Here is an 11,050-nt window from a genome sequence, read left to right on the forward strand (position 1 = left end):
AAGACGAAGTAACAAAATCAGCACAAACTTTACATAGTAAATTGATAACGACATTAGCTTCTACAATAAATTCGCAAAATGGTGTATTAATCTGTATAGGTAAATATACAATTGCTGTATTTAAAACTATACATCCATACTTTATATTTGATTCACATAGCCAAAATGAAAATGCAATACCACATCCTAATGGAACATGTATTGCTATACCAATGGACTCTATTAATCTTATTATGGAATACATCCTAAAGTTAGCTGATAGAGAAAAGATTACAAATTCAGCAAGTGTTACTTTAGAGTTCACTACAGTGAACATAAAAAAAAATAGCAAAATATCATTACAGAAGACACCAAGAAACCATAAAAATGGAAAGTGTAAGTCTATGAAAAGCATATATGTCCATAAGACACTTATATCTCTAAATGCATTACCAGAGATTCCTTTAAGTAACTTACAAGTAGAAAGTACTATAATAAACATACAAAGCAGCAATAGTCAAGCCAATACACTGGATTTACCAACACACACTAATTTGCATTCACACATAGCTATTACCAATACTGATATAATAAAGACAATAACAGCCAATAATGATTCTGAGACTCAAACAACAAACAGTACACAAAATCTCAGGAATAGGAAAAGAAAACACACACAACGCACAGAAAATGCACTTAATAGCATGAATAATACAGATCAAACAACAAATGATATAATTAGTATATTCCATGCTGAAATAAGATATGGTCCTGAGTACACTTGCACTATTTGCAATCAACTATGGCATAAGCAAAGTCTACTAAAAACAAACAATATTAGTAAGCGGGCAAAATTCATAGAATGTAACATTAGCAAGTATACAACTGATGAGATATGCCAAACATGTTACACGTATATTTGTAAGGACAAAATACCTCCATGTTCAGTTTATAATGGGATGACATTCCCACATATCCCACCAGTATTAAACTTGCATAACTTAGAGGAAAGATTAGTGTCACCAAGAATACCTTTTTTACAAATTAAACCATTACCACGTGGATTCCAAAAATCCCTATCAGGTGCTGTAGTAAACGTACCTGCTGATGTTATGACAACTGTAACTGTTTTACCAAGACAAATGAATGATAACATGACAATTCCTATAAAATTGAAACGGAAATTAAGTTATAAATCTTATACCCATTTTGAAAATGTTAGACCTAACAAAGTAAAACGTGCAGCTTTACATTTAGCAACTACTAGCAGTTTGTTTCAAGAATATGAACTCACTGGAGTGGGAATAGTAATTGTTCTCACTACGCTAGCTATCCCTTTCCCTACTGTTGCACTTCCTGGAGTGGAAATAGTAATATTACCCCCGATGCTATCCAACACTTCCCCTACTGTTGCACTCACTGGAGTGGGAATAGTAATTTTTACCCCTCTGCTATCTGCTATATGCATATGTACATAGATCTAAATCAATATACTTTATGTATACGATCTATAATCCAAAAAAATACTATTTTCCTAAAAAGGACACCAGCTGAATGCTTTATAAATAACTACAATCCAACTATTTTGCAAGCATGGCAAGCAAACATAGATATACAATACATTTTAGATGCATATGCATGTGCTGTGTATATTGTATCATATATAAGTAAATCACAGCGAGGAATGAGCAAACTAATTGCCCAAGCAGCTAAAGAAGTACATCACAATCCAAGTATTAAAGAACAACTTAAGCATATTGGTAACAAATTTTTAAACGGTAGCGAAATAAGTGCACAAGAAGCAGCCTATCTTATACTTCAAATTCCTTTACGGAAAAGTTCTAGATCTTTTGTATTTATTAATACAAGTCCTAATGGAAAGCGTACATACTTATTAAAAGACCTTGAAACCATCAATTTGTTACCAGATACATCTTGTAAAATACAATATGATAATATTATAGTGAGGTACAGCAAACGCCCTAATAAATTAGAAACATGTACATTGGCTGACTATGCATCTATGTATAATGAAAAGAAAAAATGTCAAAAAAACAAGAAACAGGGCATGACAATTTCCTTACTGAAAATAACTTCCATAGCTCAGATGACGAAGAACTTGAGATAAATTTACTAGACGAAACAGACTACATAAAAAGAAAAAAAGAAAAAGTAATTCGCTATTGCAGATTTAATGTAAAAAATGACTCAGAAAATTACTATAGAGAATTGCTAATGCTTTTTTACCCATGGCGAAATGAAAATCAAATAATTAATAACAACAAAACATATTATGAACGCTATCTACAACTTAAAGACACAGTAGACTTTAATCATAATAAATATAATAAGCATTGTAGACCACTAACAACTGCTAGCAATGAAAACAGTGTATTAGATACATTAATACCACCAATAGATAGTGAAGCAGAAGATTCCATATCCCATGAAATGCAAGATAATGAAAGGCCATTATATGACCTATCATTTGATTTAGGCATTAGAAGTACAAGTATAGAAGAAACACTAACAAATAACATAATGCCAAAAGAGCAATATGACAGTATAATGCAAAATCTTACAGCAGAACAACTTAACTTTATATATCATCATTTGCATTGGGTTAAAACAGAAGAAACACCCTGCTACACATTTTGTACTGGTGGTGCAGGAGTAGGCAAAAGCTTCCTTATTACAGCACTTCACCAAACATTTGTACGTTATTACAATACGAAAAGCAGGAGAAAACCCAGATAAAATATATGTATTGCTTACAGCTCCAACAGGCAAAGCAGCATATAACATTCAGGGCAAAACACTACATAGTACCTTTAAAATACCAATTTCACAAACACTAACTTATAAACAGCTAACTCATGAAAATAGAAGTAGACTACAAAGTGAGCTAATGCATCTACAATTGCTAATAATAGATGAAATATCAATGGTGGGAGCTAATGTATTTAATTTCATACATAATAGACTACAAGAAATAAAAATGTCTAATCTCCCTTTTGGCGGAATATCTATTTTAGCAATAGGAGACTTTTACCAATTAAAGCCAGTTTTTGACACATACATATTTGACAATCCGAAACATTCATACAGGCCAGTAAGTACCAATTTATGGCAAACACATTTTAAGTTATTTGAGTTAACTAAAATCATAAGACAACAAAATGATTCAGCATTTGCAGAACTACTAAACAGATTAAGAGAAGGGAAACAAACTAATGAAGATATAAGACAGATACAAACACGAGAAATAGAACCACCTGAAAACATTCGCAAAACTATACCATATATTATGGGAACGAACAATGAAGTGAATAACATAAATAGTGCAGTTTTATTAGAACATATAACACAATACACAGTATACACAGCTACAGCAATAGATAGTTGCATCAGACCTAAGTGAAGTAATAAAAAAAAAAAATACTAAACAAGTTACCAGCAGACCGTACTAAAACAATGGGCCTGCCATCAATATTGCATATTGCATTACAATTAAGATATGACTTAACTTGCAATATACATGTCAATAATGGATTAACAAATGGTGCAACAGGAATAGTGGAATTTGTAGAAACAATAAATAACAGCCCACGTGTAATTTGGATAAGATTTGATAAAGAAACAGTTGGAAAACTAACAAGACAAGCAAACAGACACATATATCACAGTAACATTTTGCCTCATTGGACACCAATTCACGACATTTTCAATTTACACAGAAATATATAACAATAATACGCAAACAATTCCCATTGCGCCAATCATCTGCACGTACTATACATAGGACACAGGGAGAAACTATAGAACCACTTTACATACACTTTAACAATAGCAAAGTACATCATTTGCATTACGTAGCTTTAAGCAGAGCTAAATCATTAGCCAACATATATGTACAAAACTTCCAGCAAGACAAAATAGCTGTTCATCCAAAAGTACATGAAGAAATGACACGCTTACGCACAGACATGCAATTGCACATATCAGTACCACAGTTAGAGTGCTATAACGAAGACTGTAACATAATTGTGCATAACATAAGATCCCTGCAAAGAAATTACACTGCTATAAAATCTGACAAAAATATCATGAATAGCGACATAATATGCCTCACTGAGATAAATACCACTAGAAAAGCAGATGTGAATAGTTTCTTACTAGAACAATATCTAGTAATATTTGATAAATTTCACAATCAGCAAACAAAACATGGAATTGCCATTTATTACAGAAAAAACATTTGCTTATTACCAATATATGAAACACTACATGAAATCGACTTTTTATATTTCACTCAGCATCTTAATAATTGTGACTACTTATTTGTTACACTATACAAACCACCACATGTACGTCTACAAACATTATTACACGATTTAACTACCATACTCAACTTTTATCCAAATTATAAATATGTAATCATGGGAGACTTCAACATAGATTTAACACAAAGAACACTAAACACAACTTTGCTATTAGAATATATGCTAGAACAATTTCAATGTCAGCAAAAAGTACAACAATACACAGCAGACTACAATTCAACATTAGACCATATCTATAGTAATGTAGATGTAATGCACTATGGTACATTAGAATCATATTATAGTGATCACAAAGCATTATGGGTAGCAGTTTAAATGCAAACAATCTCCTTTAACATGTGCTTTTATTCCAGCTAATTACAAAGGGGAAAACATGTCCAGAATGTGTACTAACATTTACTCTCATTTCAGATGATTTCCATAGAAGAACTTAAACAAATGAAAGAAGCCGAAAGCAAACCTTACCAAAAATCCATCAGAGCGAACGTTGTGAAATGTTCAACAAAAACAAACTATAAAAACGCAAAACAAGAGGACAGAGTATTATATCACCTTGCTCTAGCTGATCACAGTGCTTCCATAAAAGCAACATGCTACAATGAGGACTTTTATCAACAAACAAAAGAAGGAAATGCAATAATAATTCGGAATTTCCTAACTAAAAACAATGCCGTCATCATCACAAAGCAAACTAAGATAGCAAGATTAAAACCCTTCACTATACCTCCGGAAATATTGCAGGAAGCGGAAAATATTCTACAACCACCTGCTCCACCTATTTCACCAATAAAAACTGTCAAAGGAGCAAAATTACGCACATTAATGAGCATATCAGGAACAATTACTGAAGTAAGCTCTTACACTATCTTTACACACACCCTTTCCAAAACTATCTTTAACACACACTCTTCGCACAAACTCATTCGCGCACACACACTTTCACACAAAAAACAACAATCTTTCACAAACACACTTCCTCAAACACTCTGTCACTCCCACACTCTGTCACCCCCACACTGTCACTCCCACACTCTGTCGCTCCCAGAGTGTGGGAGCGACAAAATGTGGGAGAGACAGACTGTGGGAGTGTGGGCGCAACAAACTGCGAGTGTAAGAGCGACAGACTGTGGGAGCAACAGTGTCGCTACTACACTCCCACACTCTGTCACTGCCACAGTGTGGGAGCAACAAACTGTGAGAGTGTGGAAGCGACAGACTGTGGGAGTGTGGGAACAACAGTGTCGTTACTACACTCCCATACTCTGTCACTGCCACAGTGTGGGAGCAACAAACTGTGAGAGTGTGGAAGCGACAGACTGTGGGAGTGTGGGAACAACAGACTGGGAGTGTGAAAGCAACAGAGTGTGGGAGTGAAGTAGCGACACTATTGCTCCCACACTCTGTCGCTCCCACACTCCCAGTCTGTTGCTCCCACACTCTGTCGCTCCCACACTCCCACACTGTGGAAGCAACAAAGTGCAGGAGCAACAGAGTGCGGGAGTATAGTAGCGACACTGTCGCTCCCACACTCTGCCACTCCCGCACTCTATCACTCCCACACTGTAGGAGCGACATTGTCGCTACTACACTCCCACACTCTGTCACTCTATTGCTCCCACACTCTGTCGCTCCCAGAGTGTGTGAGCAACCGAATGACAGAGGGTGGGAGTGTAGTAGCGACCCTGTCGCTCCCACACTGTCGCTCCGACACTCCGTCGCTCCCACAGTGTGGGAGCAACAAACTGTGGGAGTGTGGAAACAGACTGGGAGTGTGAAAGCGACAGAGTGTGGGAGTGTAGTAGCGACACTTGCTCCCACACTGTTGCTCCCACACTCCCAGTCTGTTGCTCCCACACTCCCACAGTCTGTTGCTCCCACACTCCCACAGTCTGTCGCTCCCACACTCTGGGAGCAAGAGTGTGGGAGTGTAGTAGCAACACTTTCGCTCTATCACTCACACACTGTGGGAGCGACAGTGTTGCTACTACACTTCCACACTCTGTCACTCTATTGCTCCCACACGCTGTCGCTCCCAGAGTGTGGGAGCAACAGACTGCGAGTGTGGAAATGACAGTGTGGGGGAGCGACAGAGTATGGGAGCGACAAAGTGACAGAGTGTGGGAGTGTAGTAGCAACAACTCTCACAGTTTGTTGCTCCCACACTGTGGGAGCGACAGAGTGTGGGAGTGACAGAGTGGGAGTGTGGGAACAACAGTGTCGTTACTACACTCCCATACTCTGTCACTCCCACAGTGTGGGAGCAACAAACTGTGGGAGCGACAGACTGTGGGAGTGTGGAAACAACAGACTGGGAGTGTGAAAGCGACAGAGTGTGGGAGTGACAGAGTGTGGGAGTGTAGTAGCGACACTTGCTCCCACACTGTTGCTCCCACACTCCCAGTCTGTTGCTCCCACACTCCCACAGTGTGTTGCTCCCACACTCCCACAGTCTGTCGCTCCCACACTCTGGGAGCAACAGAGTGTGGGAGTGTAGTAGCGACACTCGCTCCCACACTCTGCCGCTCCCGCACTCTATCACTCACACACTGTGAGAGCGACAGGGTCGCTACTACACTCCCACACTCTGTCACTCTATTGCTCCCACACTCTGTCGCTCCCAGAGTGTGGGAGCAACAGACTGCGAGTGTGGAAATGACAGAGTGTGGGAGCGACAGAGTATGGGAGCGACAAAGTGACAGAGTGTGGGAGTGTAGTAGCAACACTGTCGCTCCCACAGTGTGGGAGCGATCGAGTGTGGGAGCAACAGAGTGTGGGAGCAACAGTGTTGCTACTACACTCCCACAATGTCACTTTGTCGCTCCCACACTCACACAGTCTGTTGCTCCCACAGTCTGGGAGCGACAGAGTGTGGGAGCAATAGAGTGTGGGAGTGTAGTAGCGCCACTATTGCTCCCACACTCTGTTGCTCCCACACTCCCAGTCTGTTGCTCCCACACTCTGTCACTCCCACACTCTGTGTTGCTCCAACACTGTGGGAGCGACAGAGTGCAGGAGCAACAAAGTGTGGAAATATAGTAGCGACACTGTCGCTCCCACACTCTGACGCTCCCGCACTATGTCACTCCCGCACTATGTCACTCCCACACTGGGAGCGACAGTGTGGGAGCGACCGTGTCGCTACTACACTCCCACACTCTGTCACTCTGTCACTCCCACACTCTGTCGCTCCCACACTCCCACTCTGGGAGTGTGGGAGCGACAGAGTGTGGGAGTGACAGAGTGGGACTGTGGGAGCGACAGACTGTGGGAGCGACAGACTGTGGGAGCAACAGTGTCGCTACTACACTCCCACACTCTGTCACTCCCACAGTGTGGGAGCAACAAACTGTGAGAGTGTGGGAGCGACAGACTGTGGGAGTGTGGGAAAAACAGACTGGGAGTGTGAAAGCGACAGAGTGTGGGAGCGACAGTGTCGCTACTACACTCCCACCCTCTGTCATTCTGTCGCTCCCACACACTGTCGCTCCCACACACTGTCGCTCCCACACTCTGTCGCTCGTACACTCCCACTCTGTCGCTCCCACACTCCCACTCTGTCCCTCCCCCACTCTGTCGCTCCCACACTGTCGCTCCCACACTCTGTCACACCACACTAAATATTTCGATTTGTCTTACAGGAAGAAGAAACAAAAAATATTTTTGTTGCTGGGCAGGAAACAAAACTTAAATCAATTACAGTAAACGATACAACTGACTCAATCAAAATAACACTTTGGAGAGATGCCGCAGATTTCCAAATACAAATCGGCTCCTACGTCAAAATAACTCACTTATCAGTGCACGAATTTCAGAACAATAAAATGTTAAATACAACACGGAATACGCAATTTCAAGTAAGTAAAACTATTTATACAATATTATACCTTCATTTGCTACTACATCTATAATAAAGTTTTTCTAACTTTCTGAAACTCTAATAACACACTACTACTAATTTTGCTACTTACTCATTACTATATACAACTGTAGCTCTATGATCAATTTCTACTCCCTATGCACTCTGCACTCCCTATGCACACTGCACTCCCTATGCACACTGCACTCCCTATGCACACTGCACTCCCTATGCACACTGCACTCCCTATGCACACTGCACTCCCTATGCACACTGCACTCCCTATGCACACTGCACTCCCTATGCACACTGCACTCCCTATGCACTCTGCACTCCCTATGCACTCTGCACTCTGCACTCCCTATGCACTCTGCACTCCCTATGCACTCTGCACTCCCTATGCACTACCATATACTCTCATAAATGCTATCTTCAATTACCTTCACCATGTATTAACTTCATTTGCACCAAAATATAAAAAAAAATGTTATCTTTAGGGCAACAAAAACAGTTAAAAAAACAGCAACTAACTCATTTCTTTTTTCTCCACAGAAAATACAACCACCACAAGAAGAAATTACGTTAACAATATATGCAATAGAAAAAACAAATCAAGAACATTGTACTATTGCAATACAAATAGAAAATGCTGAAAACTGTCAAAACGCTGACATAAACAATACAGTTATAATGGACTACTTCAATATACCAGCCGACATTGATGACTTGGAAGAAGCATTAATAGAACACCTACCAAAAACAGTTAATGTGATTTTCCAGAATGGATACATCATCCAAATACTTTCCTAATAAAATACTGCACAAAACTTTGCGTTAATAAAAAGTAATAAAAAGTCAATATATATACTTTAATAAAAAATGTTAAACTTTTTTCATGTCCTTTCATTATTATAAAGTACATAAATATATATTACTGTGCTATCATATATATTACATCTCTAAACAAAATGCTAACATGCTTTATCAAAAAACTTGTATTGTAATACAAAGTGCATCTGCAAATAATTGCATTAGAAATGCACTGCAGATTTATGTGTAAAGTAAAACACATCAACTTTTTACACATACTTGAAAGAAAATACAAAACACCATTTATCAAAAGCTCAAACTTTAACAAATGGAGTACAGAGTAGGGAGTGCATAGAGCATGAGGAGTGCAGAGTGCATAGGGAGTGCAAAGTGCATAGGCAGTGCAGAGTACATAGGGAATGCAAAGTCCAGGAGTGGTGCATAGGAAGTGCATAATGCATGCAAAGTGCATAGGAAATGTATACAGAGTGCATAAGGAGTGCAGAGTGCATTAAAAATGCAAAGTGCATAGGGAGTGTAGAGTGCATAGGGAGTGCAGGATGTATAGACAGTGCATAGAGAGTGCAGAGTGCATACAGAGCGCATAGGTAATGCAGAGTGCATAGACAGTGCATAGGGAGTACAGAGTGCATAGAGAATGCAGAGAGAGTGCATAATAAATGCAGAGTGCATAGGGAGTGCAGAGTGCCTAGGGAATGCAGACTGCAGGGAGTGCAGAATGACTGCAAAAAATAAAGTGCAGAGAGAGTGCAGAGTGCATAGGTAATGCAGAATGCCTACAAAGTGCAGAGAGAGTGCGGAGTACAGAAAACCTACAAAGTGCAGAGTGCATAAGGAGTGCATAGACCCTGCACAGTGCATAGAGAGTGCATAGAGAGTACAAAGTGCTGCATAGGGAGTGCAGAGTGCATAGGGAGTGCATGATGAGTGCATAGGGAGTGCAGAGTGCATAGGGAGTGCAGAGTGCATAGGAAGTGCAGAGTGCATACAGAGTGCTGTATAGGGAGTGCACAGTGCATAGGGAGTGCATAGGACGTGGAAAGTTCAGAGTACAGAGTGCTGCATAGGGAGTGCAGAGTGCATAGGGAGTGCAGAGTGCATAGGGAGTGCAGAGTGCATAGAGAGTGCAGAGTGCATAGAGAGTGCAGAGTGACTCAAAATAAAGTGCATAGAGAGTGCAGAGTGCATAGCTAATGCAGAATGCATACAAAGTGCAAAGTACATAGGGAGGGAAGAGAGAGTGCAAAGTGCATAGGGAGTGCAGAGTGCATAATAAGTGCAGAGTGCATAGGGAGTGCGGAGTACAGAAAACAGGGCATAGACAGTGCAGAGTGCATACAGAGTACAAAGTGCTGCATAGGGAGTGCATAGGAAGTGCAGAGTGCATAGGGAGTGCATGATGAGTGCATAAGGAGTGCAGAGTGCATAGGAAGTGCAGAGTGCATACAGAGTGCTGCATAGGGAATGCATAGGAAGTGGAAAGTGCAGAGTACAGAGTGCTGCAGAGGGAGTACAGAGTGCATAGGAAATGCAGAGTGCATAGGAAGTGCATAGGGAATACAGACTGCATAGAGAGTGCATAGGGAGTGCAGAGTGCATAGAGAGTACAGAGTGACTAAAAATAAAGTGCATAGCAAGTGCATAGGTAATGCAGAATGCATACAAAGTGCAGAGTGCATAGGGAGTGCAGAGAGAGTGCAAAGTGCATAGGGATTACAGAGTGCATAGGGAATGCAGAGAGAGTGCACAGTGCATAGGGAGTGCAGAGTGCATAGGGAGTGCGGAGTACAGAAAAAAAAGTACATAGAGTGCATAAGGAGTGCATAAACAGTGCATAGACAGTGCAGAGTGCATAGAGAGTACAAAGTGCTGCATAGGGACATAGGGAGTGCATAGGAAGTGCACAGTGCATAGAGAGTGCATGATGAGTGCAGAATGCATAGGAAGTGCAGAGTGCATACAGAGTGCTGCATAGGGAGTGCACAGTGCATAGGGAGTGCATAAGAAGTGGAAAGTGCAGAGTACATAGAGAGTACAGAGT

At 40.5% G+C, this 11,050-nt stretch overlaps 1 protein-coding gene across 1 annotated transcript in view; it reads left to right on the plus strand.

Annotated features, from left to right (window-relative positions):
- LOC144782118 (uncharacterized) overlaps positions 1-9,069 on the plus strand; it is a 32,360-nt gene extending 23,291 nt beyond the window's left edge. Inside the window, exons 4-6 of the mRNA XM_078661292.1 lie at positions 4,734-5,171; positions 7,961-8,176; positions 8,731-9,069. Coding sequence (XP_078517418.1) covers positions 4,734-5,171; positions 7,961-8,176; positions 8,731-8,988 — 912 coding nt within the window. The 3' untranslated portion in view covers positions 8,989-9,069. The remainder of the gene's footprint in view (positions 1-4,733; positions 5,172-7,960; positions 8,177-8,730) is intronic.
- The last annotated feature ends 1,981 nt before the right edge of the window (positions 9,070-11,050 follow it).

This window comes from Lissotriton helveticus, chromosome 9, assembly GCF_964261635.1.
Source record: "Lissotriton helveticus chromosome 9, aLisHel1.1, whole genome shotgun sequence".
NCBI classification, from domain to species: Eukaryota; Metazoa; Chordata; class Amphibia; order Caudata; family Salamandridae; genus Lissotriton; species Lissotriton helveticus.